This window comes from Notechis scutatus, chromosome 2 (genome assembly GCF_049901735.1).
Source record: "Notechis scutatus isolate UNSWTSFEM ecotype Mainland chromosome 2, rNotScu1.2, whole genome shotgun sequence".
Lineage (NCBI taxonomy): Eukaryota > Metazoa > Chordata > Lepidosauria > Squamata > Elapidae > Notechis > Notechis scutatus.
This window is the reverse complement of record NC_142010.1, coordinates 212,261,286-212,284,227: the sequence shown is the minus strand read 5'-3', so window position 1 is coordinate 212,284,227 and position 22,942 is coordinate 212,261,286. Positions and strand designations below refer to the sequence as shown.

Sequence of the window (22,942 nt, the reverse complement as noted above, 5' to 3'; positions counted from 1 at the left end):
CATTACTGAAATAAATGATCTTTTGCATGATATTCTAATTTTTCGAGATTCACTTGTAGATAGATAGATAGAGTGAGTGAGTGAGTGTAGGTGATCTGAGTGTACTATCAGTAGATGATTGTTGTGATTTATGTGCACTGTTAACAGATTTCATATTAAATCCAGCTAAAGATTCTTAGATATCCTTTTCCTTTCAACTTTCATCAATTGATTTCATCAACTGTCTGGATTATGTATTCTTTCATTTCATCAAGCAAAATATACACTTCAAATATATTGGACTGCTATCCGCATTAAGCAGCAAGGTTGACATATGGAATAACATTTAATTTTTTTAAAAAAACATTGTAATAATATAATATGGAATATTTTTATACACATGGTTACCTGTGACAAGGTACAAAGTACTCTGTTAGATTTTCTGTTGTACTTGAAGTTCTGTTCACTCTGCCCAAATTTTCCCTTAATTGTTTTTTTGTATTGGGGGGTTCTCTGAATATTCCCCCCCAATACACATTTCTGAAAACTGGATTTCTAATTAGTCCCTATTAAAATTTCAGCAGTTTTTCTCAAGGATGCTATCTAAGGTACATGAAAAGGGTAAAAATAGTACAAGTGAATTTTTTAGTATAAATATGTACATTTATATATTATTTATATATATTTTCAGAATGATAACGGTAATCCAGCAATATCTTTTCCAAGCAGCAGTTCACAATCAGCAACAAGCGTTCCTTATCGGACAGTGAAAAGTATGGATTCAACCGATGAAAGTTTTTCAGATTCTGATGAAGAGAGTGGTCTATGGAAGCGAAAGCGACAAAAATGTTCAAACCTTCCTCCCCTCAAACCAGAGCTTGTCCAGTTTTCTCCAAACTCTCACAAACAAATCCCTAAAAAAATCAACAATATATGGGGTGAAGTTTTGCAAAGACAGAATCAAGATGATATGGCAAAAAACCTTGGGATTCTATGGATGGATGGCAACCTGGACAAAAGTCGAGGATCAGAGGCCTACAACTACATGTTAGCAAAACAGTTGATAAAACAATCTGAATCAGAAGTAGAGAATACTTTAGACAAAGAGTTGGATGAATATATGCAAGATGATAAAAAGATTGTATCAAAAGAAGAGGAAGAAGAGGTGAATAAACAAGGTCTCTGGAAACGGAAAAGGCCCATAAAGGAGAGAGTGGGTCAAAGACAAGACATGAATTATAAAGGGAGGTATGAAATTACAGAAGATGATCCTGAAGAAAAAGTGGCAGATGAAATTGCCTATCGGTAAGAGTTTGATCTTTTATTTGAGAGATTTTCAACAAAAGCCATATTTTAAGATAATAGAAAAAGATAAACTGGCTTTGAATAATTTTTTTATTAAAATATTTTTGGTCTTAAAGAAAGACTGTTGTTTAGATAAACAACTTTAAAGTCCCTTCAAGTATTTTGTTACTCAGAGTGCAAAATAGGTTACCCTTCTGGAACTTTCTGTTTCATAGATAACATATATTTATACATCCATCCACATCACTGCAAAAGGAAAACTGTTTGACATCAGATACACAAAACATTACTAACATTTGTAATAATTGATTTGTTTTTGAAAATATTGTCACTCAAATTATTTGGCAAATACAACATTTTCACCTTTCTTTCAGGCTTCATGAACCAAAGAAAGATCTAATTGCACGGGTAGTGAAAATCATTGGGAAAAAGAAATCCATTGAACTACTGATGGAAACAGCTGAGGTAGAGCAAAATGGAGGTCTTTTAATCATGGTAAGAAATAATTTGTCATGTAGTTTGTTAGGATTGTAGTTTAAGTCATTCTAAATGAGATCAAATGATATTTCCTTCCCTATATTTTTCCTGCTTTCTGTCATTGTCATTATTGATAATGTCACTTTTGTCCAGCCTGATTCCATTACTCATTATCATCCAATGAATACCTTTGTTGCTATCAACTAGGCAGATCCATTTCAGGATCCGCTTTACCTACTAAGTTCCTCCTCTCATAACAACAATCACTATCCCTATCAGATTAGCTGTACATCTCTCATACTTTCTTTTGGCAATTGTACCTGCTGTAAAAGCACAATACATTCACATCAATCCTCTTTGAATTAAATTGCATTATTGGCTCATGTTGGGATTACAAATTAGTCATTTGGTTCACATTGTTAGTTGACCAGCACTTCCTTTATTATGGTCAAATGAGCCTTGGTGCTGATGATGGTTATTGAACTAGCTTATTTTTTACTTACAATTCTCACTGGAAAAATGACTTTGATTTTGTAATAAATGGCTGGCTGAGGAATTCTGGAAGTTGAAATCCACCAGTCTTAAAGTTGTCAAGTTGGAGACCCCTGGCAATGTTTTACAATATTTGACCATAATTTGACAGATTGGTTGATGAAATACTTTAGGTCCTCAAATACATATGCCTAGAAAAATGACTACAGGCTTTGTAATATTCAGTTGTATTAGGTAGTTGTACTCTTTTCATGATTCTTCATGATTTAGGAGTATTTTCATCAGTCTCTTTAATCTGATTGACAATGCTTACATCCACAAAACAGGATAAAATTTTTCCAGAATTGTAATTCCTTGGTATTTGGTGGATTCTGTAAAATAGGCTATAATTTTTTCCCCTACATCCTTAGTACTTTATTACTCTACAGTGTGCTATTTAACATTTTAGGCTACTGTATCCCCAGAATTTTTCCAATACAATTATACAATTTCAATAAATGTTAAAACATACCTCTAATAATTATTTATAAAGCTAAATACAGTACTTACAACATAGTAAACATTTGTATTCCAATTCAGGAATCTACACATTTCCTGGATATCACTACTTTGATATGTGGGAAATAAAGATCATTTTGGACACTTTCCATGTGAATTTTGATTCTGAGAAAAATAAGCAAACATGAGGAGAAGAATTGGAAAGGTGAATTTTTATTCAGAAAATAAAACCTATGAGAAATTCTTCATCACTCTCTTACTGTAGTACAAACCAAAAACTTGATTTGTACAACAGTAAAATGTTTCTTTGTATCTAACAATGCCAAACCAGATGTGTCATATATGTTAGCCTACAGCTATAGCTAACTTGTCTACTAAGTATAATGAACCTGTTTTTCAAAAGATTCTTGATGTATTCTTGACAAAATATTATTGACAATCTCTAATTTTGTTCACAAAATTTTTGACTCTTTAGGATATTTATAATTATGGCTGTTAAAAAATGAAGCATATTCCACTGTACCTGGATAAAGTTTTAAGGTCCAAGTAAAGATAAACCTTGTATTTTATATACCTAAATTATACATAATCAAGAAAAATGTTGCTGGAAGCTTCATTTAACTTTGGATCCATTAATAAATCAGAATAAAGTATCAAGGAAAAAAGTGCCATTTCTGAGTAGGAATGTCTTCATGCAGACATGTGGGTATTCGATTTAATGATATGCCATATATGCTTGCATAAAAAAACAAACCTATGGATAATTTTTAATCAAAATGCCATGGATAATATGCCACCTCTGGGTAAGCTGACTCAAAATTTTCATGTTTTAATTTTCAAAATTAGCTTATTGCAAGCAAATTTTGTGTTTCTATATACATATAATACATGATCAATCCAGTTTCTAACTAATAATTCCTCAGGGAGGACATGAGTTACTTGCAACCAAAAAATATCCTTCAGACTTGATCATGTTCAGTTTATTAAAAAACTTCTTCTGCTTCTCTCTGCCACTCAATGCTTTAATATCACAAATGTTGTCATTTTAAGAAATGCAATGGAAAATAATTAGGTTCCATATCTATATACAAATTTTTGAAAATTCAGAAAATCATAATTTCATTTTAAACACTATAATATTCAATAGTGAAAATGCCTCTTTTTAATAGGCAAGCTTTAAAGAATATATCAGAGATAGAAAAAAATGAAGCACACAAAATTCTGATTAATATAACTATTATACTATATATAGAATTACATGGAACTGCAAATAATAAACAAAGAAATAGTTTTAAAAAACTATTTTTAAAATAAAATTAAACCATAAATAGACTTTAGCCTGGTAAGTGCCAAGAACACAGAAACTCTGTTTTCCTTCCAAAGCTACAAAAATAAAAAAGGAAGGAAGAAAATAACAAATATAATTGAACAATACACACTCCTTATATTAAATATATAATTTACCCTTCAAACCATAAAATCATTTCCTGGCAGGCTTTTGGGATAATTCTGTAGTGCCCTAAGGTAACTAACTAAGTTGCTGAGTTGCCTTCCACCAGGATCCAGGAATAAGCCCAAAATTGCAGAATGTCAAAACAACGTCCTTATCTTTTTTTTGGCCATAGGCTTGTTCAGGGAAACTCTTCACATTTTTTATAATGCCTGAGACAATTTTAGAAATAAAGTGAGATTTCTTTCCCCCAGAATCCAACATTTGGACTATTACATTGTCTTATAATGTTCTATCTCATTCAGACCTGCAAATATATGACAAGAGGATTGGGAGATCATGAATCTAAGGGACTGTGTCAATCCAATCAGCACAGTCTATTTGAACCAGCTCCTGAAGGCATTTTACTTCTGCATCTATTAAAGTGTATTTATGTTCCAAATAATGAAAATTGATAAGGCAGGTTTTTTTCTTTCACGTACACTACCTTAGATATTTTCCAGAGCTTCCTGACAAGCCAACAGCTCTTTAATATCTTGTTTTGTTTTGGCTAACTACTTGATTTCTCATTTGTTTCAATTCTTTTTTCTTTTTCCTTTTTGGTCTTTTAACTTTTTTCTTAATATCATTTTTTTTCTTTATGTGTTCTGCTTTGTCAGTATACTCTAAGAGGTGGCAGGTTATTGTATATAACATTACCAGACTCCAAAATTCATCACATCTTAGATAGAAATATCTGATGGAATTAATTACAGGAAGGAGAGTTATTGCCTGTGTATTTCCCTTTGGGGTTGGGGTTTCAGCCAGACCTCATGAAGTGATGTATGGATAATTTTTCATTCAAAATCTCACTCCCAGCTATAATGGCTTCTATAGAAATCAAAGTTGAGAGGCTGTCTGAAGGAAGCCTGCATAGTTGGAAAAGAAGCCAAAGCAGAAAGACCCTCTCTGAGGTTTCCAAATTTAACTTTTAATCTCTCCAAAACACTAGGTTTTTTTTAATACAAGTATTGTTTTCATAAATTTTGGAAAGCTAGAGAAATAAATAGCATTGTAACACATCACTATCTTGCCAGAAACACTCACGAGAAACAAAATAGGGAGAAACCATAATCTTAACTGATTTGCTACTTTATTTCTTGAAACCTTTGACTCTTCAAACAATATTTTTTCAGTTTATACAGTCAGTCTTTCAATAATTATACAAAGCCCTATTAATATTTTTACAGGTAACTAATATTTTCTATTCTCATTGTATCTCAGATAAGTTTTCAGATTCAAAGCAACAAAACATTTGATATGTTTTACACTTGCTACTTTTAAAAGGTTTTTTTTTTCCCATCATTCAGGATGGTTCTAGAAGAAGAACTCCAGGGGGAGTTTATATAAACTTGCTGAAAAACACACCTTGCATAACCAGTGAACAAATCAAGGTAAATATTAATTTCTACATTCCAATTTTATGCAACTTTTAAAAAGTTTTATTAATACAATATTTTGGCTTTATTTTCTCACATTCCTTTATGGATTTCATGAAATACAGATAGTCCTCAACAGTTCAGCCCAAAATTTCTGTTTCTAAGCAAGACAGTTGTTAAGCGAGTTTTGCCTCATTTTATTACCATTCTTGCCATAGTCATTAAGTAAATAACTGCAGTTGTTAATAACTTGTTAAGAGAAGCTGGCTTCCCCATTGACTTTGCTTGTCAGAGGATTGCAAAAGGTGATCACATGAACCCACAACATTGCAACCATTATAAATACATGCCAGTTGCCAAGAGTCCAAATTTTGATCATGGGAATGCTACAACAGTCGTAAGTGTGAAAAATGGTCATGTCAGCTTTTCAGTACCATTGTCAGTTCAAATGATCAGTAAACAAATGGTTATGTTGAGGACTTCCTGACAGCTGTTTTCTATACTGCTAACCTTAGCTTTTGTTCTTAATTTTTTTTAGTATTGTAGAAGTTACTCTTAAGACATATTATGATTAACTCTTTCTTATATAGTTGCAAGTATGTAAAAATGAAGAGACAAAAAAGAAGGTTGTAATTCAAAATCAGCATTCCCTAATCATTAAATTCTTCACTTTGCAAGCAACTGCCTATAAAGTTACTCTTCTCAATAATGTAATGATGAAATAACCCAAACCATCAAAATAGTAACGATAATACTCTTGTTGAAGTCCTGAGGCCTCTTTTGTAGTAAGTCAGCTAAATATCACCCCACTGTTGTGTTCTATATTTGGGTGCTGTCCAAGTCTATCTGAAAGATGTATGGAACTGATGGTAGTAACTCTGCCTAGTGCTTTTATTTATTTCAAACTGTAGGATGACTATTCTTTTCATATGAAATCTCTGTGCAGTTTTGCTCTCTGTAAGGCTTCTTTGTAGAGTACATTTTTAATGCTTAATGAAGAAAAACATATGTAATCTTTAGAATGGGTGGAGTTCCAAAAGTGGATGTAAGAGAACACTGAGTCGATGGGCCAGTCTATTCATTGGTTAGCATGTCTCTCTTCTGAGCTAAAGACAAGGGGAGAACCCTCAGGTACAGTCTCTGCAGGGATGTATTTGGGAAATATTACATGGGCCTACCAATAACCTGGACAGCCTTCTACCTTCCCAAAGCTAATTCTTTTGAGTCCAAAAGACAGAGTCTTTGTGTGTCTCTCTCTCTACTTCAAAGCCAAATTCTCCCTGTAGCATATTTCATATCTACAATAAACTGTCTCATTTTCCTGATTTTTTTTGCCCCTTCTTTTCAATAGATCCAAGGTATGCCTCTCAATTTTTAGAAACTCTCTTTCTCAATATTGTAAATGGAGAGGCATTTATTTTATTACAAAATTATTATTTTATAACAAGGCTTTCTTTTAACTATGGAGAAGAATACATTTTCAAGTAATTCTGCAGCTATATAATGGCTTTTTTTAAAAAAAAACTTGAGGGTTCTTTCTTAAGTAGCCCTGATTAGCTCTAAAAGTTGGTTAGGGCAGTTGGTGTTTTGTGAAAGCTGCTTTTGTCTATTATTTCTTCTCACTTCATGGGGTATTAACATTCTCTTTAAAGGAAATCTTCTATATTGAAAATCAAAAGGAGTATGAGAACAAATGTGCTGCGAAGAAGAGGAGACTTCAAGTGCTGGGCAAAAAGATGAAGCAAGCTATTAAAGGACTTAATCTTCAGGAATATGACGATGCCTCCCGAGAGACTTTTGCAAGTGACACAAATGAAGCCCTGGCTTCTCTGGATGAGTTGCAAGAAGGACATGGGGAAATAAAACTTGATGTAGAACATGTGTTTGAAACAGATGAAGGTGATAGTATCTTTTGTGTACTAGATACTTGAGGAATCAAAATCTTTGAGATGTATATATTAATGGTCAATTTTATATTATAACTTTTCATTAGTTGCAATAGTGCCTATTATGTGAATCAGTCACATGCTGGAAAGGACCATTTTATTTCTTACAGTTGATGCTTAAATTTTCAGTTTGCTTCAGATCATGAATGCTCTACATCTTCATTTAGTTCATAATTTCAACAGACACTTAAACCTAATGTGCATTCTTTCATCTCATGGTTAGTTTTAACATTAGAAAAAAACCTGAATGCTCTCATTCCAAAAAAAAAAAAACCTGTGTATGGAACTGAATATAACTGCATGGAAACACTATTTCATTTCACTAATAGTAATAGAAACAAATATTACTCTGACACACACTTTGGTATGGAAGCTGATCGTTGTTTTCATGATGAATTTTGGAACAGGTTTTGCCTACGAGCCAGATTGGTATTCAGTCTGCTTGCAAGTTTTTATAGATGAAACAGTAAGGAATATAATGCAGCAATTTCAAATGTGTTTTTTTAATTTGGATGCCCTTCACAGTTGAAAAGGTTACTTCTAAAGAAGACATGGTATTGTCCAGTTTGTCTCCTGTTATAATGATAGAACCTGAGGTTTTGTTCTATAATACAAAATGATAAATACTGCACATTGCATGCATAGAGAACTTCAATTTCAGCTTACATTGACCATTAGTTTTGAGAAAATAATATAAATTTAAAATAATTAAAACAAATTTTTCTCTTTAACAGTTTTTTCAGTTTTCAGTTTCTTATACCTGAGTTTTGAGCTAACAATCCTGCATCAAATTAGTTGTATTAAAAGTAGACCACTTAAATCAGTAAATCTTAAGTTAGTTCTGCTTAGACTTAATTGATATTAGAGATCTGAAGAATACCTCAGTCTGAATCCAGCCAGCATAAATGGGTACTGAACTTGTCTCAGTTTCACATTTTGTTTTGAAATTAATAATTATAAAGATGGGAGTTGGCTATAAGATTTAATCTCCATTGTTATCCCTATTAATTACAATCATCTTAAAAGAACAAAAAAGTTAAGAAATCAAGCAGTACATTTGTATGAATCATAGCAGTAGACGTGTATCATAAGTCTAAGGTTTCACAAGATTAGAATGGATATTGCAAATCTAGTTTAATTTTCATTATAATATGTAAAATAAATAAAATTATTCACTTTTAAGATGATGTATTTATTCAATTTGCTTTTTTATGGATTTTTTTTTTTTAGGATTTCCAGTTGCCTTTTTAAAAAATGAAAGAGGTGGGATAGTGAAATGAACTCTGTTGCTTAGGTTATTCTGTTAATATATCATATTTCAGCACTGGTAGTTAAATCCTTGAAGAGCAATAGCTTCTTTCAGTTATATACATTTGTGTGTGTTAAATTTTTAGTTCAAACTTACACAATGAATTTCAGTAATTTTGTTGTGAAAACAGATGCTGCTGAGCAAAAACATTTTTTGTGTATTAAAAGGACTTACTTGCCCACTGAACTGCCTGTAGCAAAGTTATATTTTCCTCCTCAGTCTTTTATTATCACAAAAAAGCCATATTACCTTGGGATGATTTAAATCAATTTTTAGTTATTGCTATGATGTTTAAAAGATTTTAAAAAAAATACTGATAAAGTAGGTGAGAGGTAGAGTTGTTCCTGTTGATTTGGTATTTGTCACATGTGCATTTTTCCCTTCATGTACATATTTATTCCTAATTTATGAATCCTTTGAGGAAGAAATAACTGATAAATTAGTATATATTTTATCAACCACTGGAGAAAGTACAGGTTGACTTACAATATTACATTCAATTTAGTGACTGTTCGAAGTTACAATGGCACTGACTTATGACAATTTTTCACACGATCATTGCAGCATCCCTACATGGTCAAAATTGGGACGCTTGGCAACTGGAATGTATTTATGACAGTTCCAGTGTCCTGGGTCATGACATCACCTTTTGTGACCTAACAAGCAAAGTCAATGGGGAACTCAGATTCACTTAACTGTGCTACTAACTTAACAGTGGAGTGATTCACTTAACAATTGTGGCAAGAAAGATTGTAAAATGGGACAAAACCTGCTTAGCAAGAGAAATTTTGGGCACAATTGTGGTCGTAAGTTGAGGACTGCCTGTACAAGCAGATTTGCCTTCCCAAAACTCCTAGTCTCTGATGGCCTTTGGTACAAAACCACTATCAACAATACTCATGTCACATAATTCCTATCATGAGTAAAATATTACGTGTTACATCCCCACTTTCCTAAAATGTTGCAGTAAGTTTAGGTTGCACTCAGAATGGGAGTGGCAGAAAGAGCACTAAGACATCATGGTAGAAACACAAGTCCTTTTCTAATAAGCTGATTAACTGCATACAAGTTACTAATAGACCTAAATTAAATTGGAAGGACAATTATGTACAATTATTTAATCATATAAAGTAAAGGTTCTGCTCGGGTGGGATGCTACCAGTTCTGCCCGGTTTTCAAAAACTGGTAGCTCTGAAGAGCAGCAGACACTGAACCAGTTCTGTGACTGCTGCTGTTTGGCCCACCTGCCCGCCCGGGCTCTTACCTGTCCTTTATTTCCTGCTTTTTCAACCTCAAGCTGCTTTGCATGGCACAACTGAGGTTGAAAAAGCAGGAAAAAAGAAGCTTTCCAAATGCCGCGCACCCACGCGTAGCGCTTTTCAGCTCTCCAGACAGCACAGCTTAATTTTTTTTTTACACACGTGCGCACCGAACCGGTAGTAACACCGGTTGAATCCCACCCCTGGTTCTGTTGAATTAGGTTGATCTTCTCTCAAGACTAAGAACAACTATCTACTGTCTTAACTTGTTTCCTCTGATAATCTAGGTTTTCAAAGATGTAATGAGCTTAATCCCATTCCCATATTCTTCTCTCAGACAAGCCTAATGTTCTTTGCTTTTTCCACCTCCATCAAAATATCAGCATCTGCTTCTTCATCAGCACCTAAGGGAAACTGTCAAAGTTTCGTTGGGATTTTGTTACATTTTGGCCATGTAATTTGGTTCATTGAAAGGGCATTTCTTATGTCATTAACCTGACAATGACTGATGGCATCATAATCCTTATCTTGATGTAAGTGCCAGTTTGCTTGATAAGTTACCAAAACAGAGTGCAGCATTTCCTGTAGCATGAGCAGCAGCCCCAAAGCTGAACCCCCTGAGGGGTCTAAAACCAATGGAATTTCCAAAGGGGTCAATACAGACCTCAGAGGGTAAGAGAGGGACTTCAACCTGGACAGATATTTGGGAGGATGAAAAAAAAAACCGTACCTTTTCCAGCAGCTATCAGAAACAGATGGGTTTTTAATGTCCATTTTTTCTCAAGTGGGTTATTGTGCTTGTGTTTCGATTGCAGTTTATTGTGCAAATAACAGAAACAAGCACAGAAAGTATTTTAGAAATGGAAGACATTGAACTTAATGATTAAGAATGCACTGAGCCTGACAAAAATCCCCAATTGTTTGTTCAGTAATCCTTTTGAAAGATGTAAATAGGAAACTGCTTTCCTATTTTTTTTAAAAAAAAGCAAGCAACATTTTTGTAGTTATATTTTAAAGTGTTTTTTATAACCGTGAGAAGCTCATGTTCTTGTTCTAATAAGATGATTTAACAAACATACAGATATCAATTTAAATCAATCCAGTGACCATCATCCTGTCCAATAATAATCATTATACAATAATACATTTCTTCAGGGACCTTGGTATACATCAAGACAAAGTTACATTGACTTGCAAACAAAAATTTTCATACTTGCATGCAACCTATCTCTTAATTCTTCAATGGATTCTCAGCTGAACATCATGTTTTATCTGAACTCATGAATCGGCTATGCTTGTTTGTGCATGCATATCATCAATTGAATGCAGCACATAGGCCTTTAGGGTATACTGCACTATATTAACATGAAGTTACAGCAGCATGGACTTTAAAAGCTGTGATTGTTTCTTCTCCATTGAAAAGCAATCTTGTGCCAATTGCTTCCCCCCCCCCCTTTTATTTTCTTATTTGACTATATTTGACTGCACTTTGCTTTGTTTTATTTCCTATCAGCCCCATTTTTGCAAAATAAACATTCTAGAATCAAAAGCAATTATAAATTAGGAAAGGACAGGCATTTGTTTCCACTATCGCTGTTCTATTTCCCAAAGCACGTTATTGTAGAAAATGCAACATTTTGCATTTTTATGAAATAGTTTAAAGTGTACTTTATTCCCTAAACTTTTAGAATCCATATGAAGAATTTTTATCTTAATTATTGTTCTATTTTACTGAACATTAGGACAGGACAATGTGGTAAAGCACAAAATGTTCTTGTATCTTATTTTTTTAAGAATAATAGGTAACAAAATATTTCAATGTTTTTCTCTTTAATATGGTAAACATTTTCTTTGGACTTAATTGTTAGTGCTTGTGGCAATGTATGTAATGTGGTCGTGGCTTTTCCATTGTCTCATCTAGTGAGATGGTTTTTAACCAGAATGAAACTTAATTAAAAAATGTTGATTTTTATAAAAAGTTCTTAAAGATTTTTACAAGTAAAAAGACAGATAGCCTAAACAGTCCATAGTATCAGAATGGGAAATGGTGAATAATGAAAAAAGAAAAATATATAAGTAAAGTATAAGATTTTTTTAAAATCTTGAAGTATGTCTTTGTTATAGAAACTCATTAAGCATTAGGTCTTCCTCTTGGGTTTCCTTAATGTAAAGAATCGTTCTTTTTCTGTAACATTAAGAAATGGTGGGCAAAGGACAAGCTGATTTTACATTTTATCAGCATTTCAAAGATGCATATATGAATTTTTAAGGCAAGTGATTTACAAACCTGTTAATGTTTGCTCAAGTTTTGGTTTGAAAAAGATGGATTTGTCTAAAAAATGACTCTGGCGTGAATGATCAATAATGCAAAGAAATATTTTAGAGCTGTATGGTATACTTAGTAAAAGGAGAAATGACAGATAAGGACATTGTGTTTCATAGGCTAATATCCAATCTAGATAAATATGTTAAATTATCACTTTTTCCTACAAGTTTCCTCTATTTTACTTGGGCAAATTTGAAGAGGTAGCTTGAAATGAGTGCAGAAACGATTAAAATATGTTGTATAACTAATGAATAAAGACAGGCTTGATGATTCTTCTTGATTGGAACGATTGCATATCTGCCAAATTTTAGGAGCTAGAAGGAGAGCATGGAATATCCACAGTAGCAGTGAGCAAGACACGTTGATGCTGACATAGCTTGATTCCCAGCCGACCTTCATGTTTTCAGCAGTCCACTAGACCCAAATTTTTATTATTTATCATATGGCACATTCACATCATATTTTGGTAAAAAAGAAAGACAGGGCTAAAATACAAAACATAAGAATATAAAATATGAAATCTTAACAGGAAGATTACAAAAGTATGTAAATATAACTTTTTACTTCATTGGTGGCAGCCAGAAAATCAGTGAAATCTCCATTATAGGTTCTGTTGTGATACTCTGTCACTATGTGTTGAATAGTTTGTTTCTTGGCCCCAGTCACAATTCAGTGATGGGTATTTTGCCCCACTTGTAGAGGGCATATGTACATCTACCATGACCAATGCGAATCAGTTCAATGTTATTTATATCACATGGGGCTCTGGTTTTTCCAACATGCAGGAAAAGTTTCTACATTGGGGGGGGGGCTTTTCTAATCAATGTTGTTTCCACATGTGAGTGTTGAAATCATCTTTTACAAATGCTTTAGCAGTAGAGATGGCTAGGTGTCTAGATCTCAGCCTATTTCGCTCCAGGTAGGCTACTGTTGCTCAGTATAATTATCAATAATCTTCAGGTATTCTTGAAGGAGGGCATTTTTTGACTAACTTCCAGAGGTGGTGCATGACTCAGTGCAGGCAACTAATATATGAGAGTAGACCGAATTGTTAGGTATAACATTGATACCCAACAAGGTTTGGGTGGATAAATATATAAACTAAGGTATCATAGTTTAAGTGTTTGTAACTTTAAGCACCACACTGCATGTAATTAGCCAATTAAGGGTGCGGTTAGAAACTGCAATAAGAGGAAGCAGGAAAAAGCTTGCTGCTGACTGCCTACTGTTTTACTGTTTACCGTTTACTGTTTACTGCTGTTTACTGCTGGATACAACTGTTTATTACTGTTTTACTGCGACTGTCTACTGTTTGATCGTCCTACTGAATATCCAGCGTTATCCTCTGGAGAAAGGCATCGGAGGAGGAGAAGATATCTTTATCGGCTGATAAAGATATAGTAAGGACTATTATCTGGACTGAGTTAGTGAGTCTTACTGAATGGATATATTGTGAATGACATACGGACTGATTGACAATGCTTAAACTCTAACTGGATTAAAAACTATTTAAACTACAAACAGTGTTTGTGTTCAGTGTGTGTATACTCTAAAACCCTTCCTCTCTCATTTGGCTGCCTGGCTTGACTGCTGCTGCATACTTTTCTAGGGGTTTATCCCCAAACACTAACATTGGTTATGGGCCCAGCTGCACAGTCTAACTAACAAGGATATAGCAGTGAGAGTTGGTGTGAGTTGCACATTACTGTAAAAACAAACTGTTTTTATTAGTTTAAAATAGTCATATATCTGAAGAGTAATGGCACAAGTAAATCTACCACATCTGTCCCTGATATCCAGGCTGGATGGAACAAACTATGTTTCATGGTCAATGAAATGTAGTTTACTTCTACGTAGAGAAGGTTTGTGGGACATAATAACAAACCCACCAGATGTGAGTAGCTGGGATCCTGATGATGAAGAGGATAACCAAAAGTTACAAGACTATAAACGGAAGAATGAGCAGGCTTTATGCATCATAGGACTGACTCTCTGTGACCAGCAGCTTGTCCATATTCGTGGAGAAGAAAATGCTGCAAACTGCTGGGAGAACCTAAGGAAGATATATGTTCGGGACAGTGTAGGAGCACATATAAATCTTACACGGAAGCTGTTTCGAACACATCTTCAAAGGTATGGAGACATGTTAGCTCATTTAAACTGTATGAAGAGCATTTTTCAAGAATTACAAGAAAAAGAGCTTATCTTTAATGAGCTGCAACAAGTATACATTATATTATCTTCATTAGATCAAAAGCTATGATGACTATGTGACTTCGTTGGAAGTATTGCCTAAGGATAGCCTCTCATTAACCGAGATTACAGGCAGGCTACTAGAAGAAGCCAGAAGAAGGTGTGAACGTGACCAGCTGAGAGAAGATAAATCTAAGAAAGAAGAGAAATTATCTTCAAAGCTTGATAGAAACCAGCTTAGTAAAGGAAAGCACCCGGAAGAAGAGAATTTATCCTCGACGGCATACACAATTAAAAAGTGTTTTAATTGTGGAGGAAGAGGACATTTGGCAAGTTTCTGCAAAAAGGGAAAAAGCCAGAATGTAAAAAAGCCCAAGAAAGCCTTTGAACTAGCCATGTTTAGCAACTGTGATGTGAAGAATGATTTATGGGTGGTGGACAGTGGTGCATCCCACTGCATCACGAGAGATAAGACAAAATTTGTAAAAATGTCTACAAGCTCTCAACATATATCACTTGCTAATGGCTGGAACCTGAAAGCGAAAGGAGAAGGTACTGCACATTGTCCGTGCATAAATCAGGATATAAAAATGTTGTATGTACCGCAACTAAAGTACAACTTGCTTTCTGTAAGGGTATTAGTCAAACTAGGTTATGTAATTACATTTAAAAATAATAATTGCATAATTGAGAAGGATAAAAAAAGGGTAACTGCAGCTTTAAATGGAACGTTATACGTCTTAGATGATAGTAAGAAAGGGGAGGCACAGACTGTATTTAACAATATAAAGCCTCATAATGAATGTATCCATTTATTGCATAGGCGTTTGGGGCATGTAAATTTTAAAATGCTAAAACGTACAGTAGAGTTATCTGATGGAATAAGGTTAAAACCTTGTGATAAATATTTGTGTTGTAATGTTTGCTGTGAAGATAAGAGCAAAGTATTGCCTGCAAATAGGTTAAATGGTTTCAAAACCAAAGAACCTTTAGAAGTGATATTTGCAGACATCATAGGTCCAAAGAAACCCAGTATGGGGGGTGCTCGATATATACTGAGCATTATGGACCACTATTCTAGATATGGGTTTTGCTACTTAATGAAGAGCAAAACTGAAACATATCAACATTTTTTCAACTGGCTTAAATTTGCAGAAAGAAAGACTAAACGGCAACTGATAACCCTGGTGACAGATAATGGTACGGAATTTGTTAACAACAAATTCCAGAACAGACTAAAGGTAGCTGGAATAGAGCACAAGAAGTCTGCACCATACAGGCCAGAACACAACGCATTCATAGAGAGAAGAGGCCAAACGCTACAGGCAATGGTTAGAACAATGTTAACTGATTCTGGATTACCTGATTCTTTGTGGGGGGAGGCTACAATGTGTGCTAATAACATATTGAACAACGTTGTTAACACAACGACAGGTGAAATACCATTCACCAAGTGGCATGGCAGGAAACCTGACCTAAGTTACCTGCACACATTTGGTGCACCAGCATGGGTGCATATCCCTACACAACTCAGGCATAAAGGGCAACATAGAGCTAAACGATTTTTCTTCGTTGGTTACCAGGCAAACCATAGGGCATATAGATTTTGGGAGAAAGGCACATCTAAGGTGTTATGTAGTGCTAGTGCTCAATTTCTAGAGCACGTAGGATGGGAGAAGTTAGAACAGGATACCAATAAAGAAGTAATTATTGAATCCTATAGAAATCCCATTAGTTATCCCTGTAACTTTAAGAATAAAGTAAAGAGAGAAATACAGGAAGAAATAGATCCAATAGCTGAGCAGGATGAGGAAGATGAACAGGTAGTAGTTCAAAAAAGTCCTCCTGCAAGCCCTGTAATTCCCAGAAGAACTACACGAATATCTAGACCGCCTGATAGGTACCAGGCTAACACAGTGTGCCAGATTAATAAAGTTCCATGTACTGTAGATGAAATAAAAATGTATCCTACTAAGGATAAGGAAAGTTGGTATGCAGCAATGAATAAGGAACTGAACTCATTAAAGAATATGAAAGTATATGAGAATGCGAGATTACCTGTAGATATGAAGTCCATTGGCTGCAAATGGATTTTTAAGGTAAAATCTGATAAAGATGGAAATATAATCCATAAGGCACGATTAGTAGCCCAAGGTTTTAGACAGAATGCCAATGACTATGATGAGGTGTTTGCACCTAGTCTTAAGGCAGCAACCTTGAGGGCAGCTTTAGTGTGGGCAGCTAGCAAAAAATATATAATTAACCACCTAGATGTGGAAACCACTTACTTGCACGCCCCATTAAGACACACTATATATATGAAAAAACCTGTTGGAATTAAAAGTGAAATAATAGATAATAATGATTGTTGGTTGTTAAAAAAAAGCCTCTATGGTCTTAAACAATCAGGCTATGAATGGAACCAGTATATTGTAAAGGAACTAAACAATATAGGATTCAGAGCTGGGTTAGCCGATCCATGTCTATTTAAGAGGGAGACAAATGGGAAAATATCATTATTATTGTTGTTCACTGATGATATTGCATTGATTACTGAAACTAATGATGAGGCCAATAAAATAATAGCATCATTAGAAAAGAAAATAAAGATTAAGCAATTAGGGAGATAAAAAATATCTCGGTTTAAATATACAGAAAACACAGAAGGGCTTTAAGATATCTCAGGAAGATAAGATATGCAAATTGCTAATAGATTATAAAATGGAGCTTTGTAAGCCGGCTAAGACTCCAATGAGTCAGGAGTTTAGCAACACTGATGCACAAAGCCGGGGTTTGATAAGGTAATTTATCAATCATTAATTGGTAGTTTGTCTTATATTAGCAATTGGTCTAGACCAGACATATCGTACAGTGTGAATCAGTTAGCTCGTTTCAATTCTGCACCAAGTGAAAGACACTGGATTGCAGCTAAAAGAATATTACGATATCTTAAAAAGACAATGAATTATTCATTGTATCTAGAGCCAAAAGGTGATCTAATTCTGAGTGCTTATGCTGATGCTAGTTTTGCATCAGAAAGAGACACAAGAAAGTCGACTTCAGGAACAGCCATAATGCTGGGTAAGACATTAATAGGTTGGAAGTCAATAAGACAACAGCATATAAGTTTGTCAACTATGGAGGCAGAATTCTCCTGTTTATCGCTATTATGTACAGAATTGATTATGTATAAGCAAATGATGAATGATATAGGCATAACTGTGAATTATCCTATAATTATACATGAAGATAATCAGGCAGCAATTCAAATGGCCACAAATATTGCAGTCAAAACTAGGAGCAAGCATACAGATTTAAGGTACCTAAACGTTAGACAATCTGTGAGAAGTAAAATGATACAGCTGGAGTACTGCATGTCGGAGGACAATGTAGCTGATAATTTTACAAAAGCCCAAGGTGCCAGGAAGCACCAGGAGTGTTGTGAAAACTATGGGGTTAGATTGTAAAGGTATTATATATTTATATCACCCAAAAGGGGAGAATGTTAGGTATAACATTGATACCCAACAAGGTTTGGGTGGATAAATATATAAACTAAGGTATCATAGTTTAAGTGTTTGTAACTTTAAGCACCACACTGCATGTAATTAGCCAATTAAGGGTGCGGTTAGAAACTGCAATAAGAGGAAGCAGGAAAAAGCTTGCTGCTGACTGCCTACTGTTTTACTGTTTACCGTTTACTGTTTACTGCTGTTTACTGCTGGATACAACTGTTTATTACTGTTTTACTGCGACTGTCTACTGTTTGATCGTCCTACTGAATATCCAGCGTTATCCTCTGGAGAAAGGCATCGGAGGAGGAGAAGATATCTTTATCGGCTGATAAAGATATAGTAAGGACTATTATCTGGACTGAGTTAGTGAGTCTTACTGAATGGATATATTGTGAATGACATACGGACTGATTGACAATGCTTAAACTCTAACTGGATTAAAAACTATTTAAACTACAAACAGTGTTTGTGTTCAGTGTGTGTATACTCTAAAACCCTTCCTCTCTCATTTGGCTGCCTGGCTTGACTGCTGCTGCATACTTTGCTAGGGGTTTATCCCCAAACACTAACACGAATAATCCCACTAATGATGCATATTGACTCATATAATTGTGCATCAATCTGGTTGTGTATAGCAATGGTCCCCAACCTTTTTGGCACCAGGGACCGGTTTCGTGGAAGACCATTTTTTCATAGACCAAGGGGGATGGTTTTGGTTTTGGTTGTAATTTCCACAGTGCCCTGCAGAGCTTTAAAGTATTGTATGAATATTATTTGAACAGAAATGGAAACTTGCTTTCTGACCTAACTGAAGGGACTCCAAATGATAGGGATTAATGCTTGGCTTAGATACAACAGAGGTGATATTAGCCCAAAGTGAGGGCATCCTGGAAGGAGGGGGGAACTGAAAAGAAACATGATGGCAGATATGGCATTGCAATTCAAGCCTTTTTGTGTGTTGACACTGCATCTGTGTACAAAAGGACACACTTTCATCATGATGCCACAACTGTTGATTTGTCTCTAGTCTAGGATCTCCCTTGTAGACACCATTGCTTCCAATCCTGACATTACTAACTTCATCATACTGGTTTTAAAACTAAAGCAAGTACCACTATTTTTATATTATAAATAGAACTTAATTAATAGGCACAATTTGCGCTCTTAGCACGAGAGAGAAAGAGAGAGAGTATAGGGATTATTGTTCTTTTTCTGCATTTGAAAATATTTTAAAATGAAGTTTTATTCTGTGAGGTCCTTGGTACTCTCTGAGCTTGGTTGTTCTCTTGCAGACAATTCATTATCAAACTATATAACATCATCGGTACTAATAGGGGAGTAGGATTTCCTCTCATTTGATATACTAGACTAGAGGTTTCCCCTTCAGTGTTGGTGAAAGTGATCTTGGTGGTTACTTAATTAGGATGTTGTTTATTGTTAACTTGTTTATTTGAGTTGGTAGTTCCTTGATTGGGGTGTTGTTTACTTGATTGTTGGTCTAGAATTAATCTTGATGTTAATTTCTGTTCATCTGGGTGTTGACTGCTGATCTGGTGTTTGGTTCTTTTTGTTTCCTTTTTGGCTTTTTGATTGTCTCTTTTGAATGGTATGTAGATGTTGTTTATTTCTATATGCCTGTTGATGGCTGATTTGTCAAAAGGGCCAAGCTTCCAGAAATTCTGTAGCATTTTTGGATTTGACTTGGTGGTCACAGTTTCCCAGGTGAAACTATGGTTTTATGTGTTATGAAATTAAGGAGTTTTCATTATGTCTTCTGACTGCTAGTTGGTATTCATAGATGTATTCTGTTAATCTTCTGCCTGTTTGTCCTACAAAGTGGCTGTTACAATTTTTACACTGTATGTTGTAATAAGATGACTCCTGTTTTTTCTTCTGAGGCTACTAGGTCTTTCGGTTTACATACGATGTTTTGGACACCTTTATTTGGATTGTGTGCTACAGTGAGGCCATTTGATTGCAACAGTCTGTTGGTAGTTTGTGAGATGTTTTTGATGTATCGCAATGTTATGCTTTTCAGTTTTGTTTATTTATTGACTTCTTACTTGCTTATTATATTCCCAGGTTTATTCATTGCCATTTACCAAGATTTTCATGCAAACATGGAATGATTCCACAACTGTATGTGATGCCCTGGAAACAAGATATGAAGTACCGAGCATTACATTTGCAGGTAGGAAACAATTGTGGGTTGTTGTTTTTTTGCAAAACAGGGGCCTTCTTTTAAAAATGCAATAATTTTTTTACTCTGTGCAATCATGTCTGATTCAATCATGCTCAATCTGGTGTCCAAGGCAAACATGTCTCTTTACATGTCTCTAGACATCATTATTGAAACATACATGTATGCATGTATATTCTGATTTAGTGAGATACTACTTTGAGTACTTTTCAGGCACCACATTTCAGAAAATTCTTAAGTGGCTGAGGGAAGTACAACAGTGATTAACTTGGGACTAGAATTAAATTAGTATAGTGATTAAGGCACCAGACTAAAAACTGGAAAACTATGAATTCTAGTCCCACTTAGGCACAATGCCAGCTGGGTGGCCCTGGATCAGTTCATTCCCTCTCAGCATTAGCAAAGAAGCAGTGGCAAACCAGTTCTGAAATTTTGCCAAGCAAACTATAGAGACTTCTCCAGGTAGTCACTAGGAGTCAACACTGACTTGAAGTTACACAACAACAAAAGGGAATGAAACAGCTGGGTAGAATTAGACTGAGAAAAAAACAATTGAGGAAGGTTAAGACAGTACAGTATTCTGAATTTCTGAAAGGGTGTCCTATAGAAGAAATTCAAGACCATTTCCCACCATTCCTGAGGATATTGAATAAAGGACTGAAAATATAGGAAGAGTTTCTAGTTAAATGTTAGTGGGAGAAAATACTTTCAGAAAATCATTTTGGTAATTAAATCAACGGTCCAGAGAGTGAGATGGTATGTTTCCCTTCACTGGATGTATTCATCAGAAGTTAGATGGCCATCTGATTGGGATCCATCAATCTGGATCCTACATAAGCAAGTAATTGTAGTCAAAGACCTTTCCAGATCTATGATTCCACCCAAAGAAAACACAGAGAGAAGGCATCTCCACTTCCAGAATTAATTAGGACCATTTCATTTTATTTAAAAAAGAGGTTTCCTCTTCAAAGAATGTAGAGCCGTGGACATCAGTGAGTTTTTTTTTTTAACAATGAATGATCCTTTGAAGATTGACAATGTAGGGTAGGGATATTCATTGGGGCATCATATGCTTCAAGGAAGCTTTTGAAATTAAGACTTCTCAAATTAGATCTCAAGAGTACATACCGGTACTGAATACTCAGATTAATCCACTGTAATTTTTTTTCTGCTCATGGAATTATAATACTAGTATTCAGTTATGATTAGTAATTAGTTTTGGTTTAATGATTACTAATTAGTAATTAGTAATAGATAAGGACATTAGCGGACCTCGCCAGAGCGCGAGACAAACGCTGAAGAAAAAGAAGAAGAAGTTATGATTAGTAATTGTGGTATATTTTAAGAGTTGGTTTCTGGTTTGTTGTTCACCACCCAGAGACTCTTTTGACTGAAATGGTATTAAAATCAATGGAATTTACATGCATAAATATATTATAGGTTGCCTTTGATTTACAAGTTTGTTTAATGACAGTTCAAAGTTACAGTGGCACTAAAAAGTGATTTATCACAGTTTTTCATACTGACAAGTGTTGCAGCATCTCCATGGTTATGTGCTCAAAATTCAGACTCTTGGCAACTGATTCATATTTATGATGATTGCAGTATCCTGCGTCATGTGATCCCCTTTTTTGACCTTCTGATAAGCAAAGTCAATGGGGAAGCCAGATTCACTTAACAACCATGTTACTAACTTAACATCTGCAGTGATTCATTTAACAGCTGTGACAAGAAAGTTCTAAAACGGGGCAAAACTCACTTAACAAATGTTTCACTTAGCAACAATTGGGCTCAACTGTGATTTGTAACTCAATGACTACCTGTATTTCAAATAAATTAATACCAATGTTAATCATGTCATTATTGGAAGGCTCTTGTTGCATGGACATAAAACAATTGATTTCCCTTCATTAGCACGCTGATCAAGTTGAACTATATAGTAGGGCCCGTGAAGACACCCTATTTCTAGAGAAAAGTGAGAGACATTGCCATGGGGAGGACCGAACGAAACTTATGCAGAAAGTTCCACAAGAAGAATTTATTGTGGATATTCCCATTTATTCTCACCTCTCCAAATACCATAAATCCATGGTGGCTTACGGCTTCAGGATCAAACTGTAAGATTCTCATCTTCCATTGGGATTTCATCAGCTGTACATAAACAATGTTACAAGGGGAAAAAAACGTGTGTTTGCTTGGTCTTTTTCCTAATTAAGATAACTTCTTGAAATATATTTTTAAACTAAGAAAGTAAGATTTGATCAGCTAGGAATAATTTAAGTGTTCTTTCAGATATTTGCATACTTTTGTTTTTCTTTTAATGTTAAGGATCTGCATTAGACTGGACTCTTATATAATTCTCATATTATTTATCAGTGAATTTTCTTGTTTGAACTATTTTTGTCTTTCAGTTTTTAATGTTTTAAATTCTTTAATTCACTCTGAGAACTTCAATTATGGGGAAAATAGAAGTGCTGGTTATAAGATAAGGCTTTTTTTTTATTATAGGAATGTTTCTAAATTATATGAAAGGTATATGATTGAAAAGTACATAGGAAATGTAACCTTTACTGCC

The 22,942-nt window shown here is 34.7% G+C and overlaps 2 protein-coding genes and 1 long non-coding RNA gene across 3 annotated transcripts in view; 2 read left to right on the top strand and 1 right to left on the bottom strand.

The window, feature by feature from the left end:
- Positions 1-9,060, top strand: part of PHAX (phosphorylated adaptor for RNA export) — a 14,627-nt gene extending 5,567 nt beyond the window's left edge. The window contains exons 2-5 of the mRNA XM_026673807.2: positions 671-1,284; positions 1,659-1,779; positions 5,551-5,634; positions 7,272-9,060. Of these exons, the coding sequence (XP_026529592.1) occupies positions 671-1,284; positions 1,659-1,779; positions 5,551-5,634; positions 7,272-7,550 (1,098 nt within the window). The 3' untranslated portion in view covers positions 7,551-9,060. The remainder of the gene's footprint in view (positions 1-670; positions 1,285-1,658; positions 1,780-5,550; positions 5,635-7,271) is intronic.
- Positions 4,373-10,986, bottom strand: LOC148132499 (uncharacterized). The gene is made up of 2 exons (XR_015748106.1): positions 10,864-10,986; positions 4,373-4,508 (listed from the first exon to the last, which is right to left on the bottom strand). It is a non-coding gene; the product is annotated as an uncharacterized LOC148132499 (long non-coding RNA).
- On the top strand, positions 10,218-22,942 carry SPMIP10 (sperm microtubule inner protein 10). The gene is made up of 3 exons (XM_026671060.2): positions 10,218-10,805; positions 20,250-20,358; positions 22,282-22,942. Exons 1-3 carry the CDS (start codon positions 10,723-10,725, stop codon positions 22,486-22,488), a joined length of 399 nt encoding a protein of 132 aa, XP_026526845.1. The 5' UTR covers positions 10,218-10,722; the 3' UTR covers positions 22,489-22,942.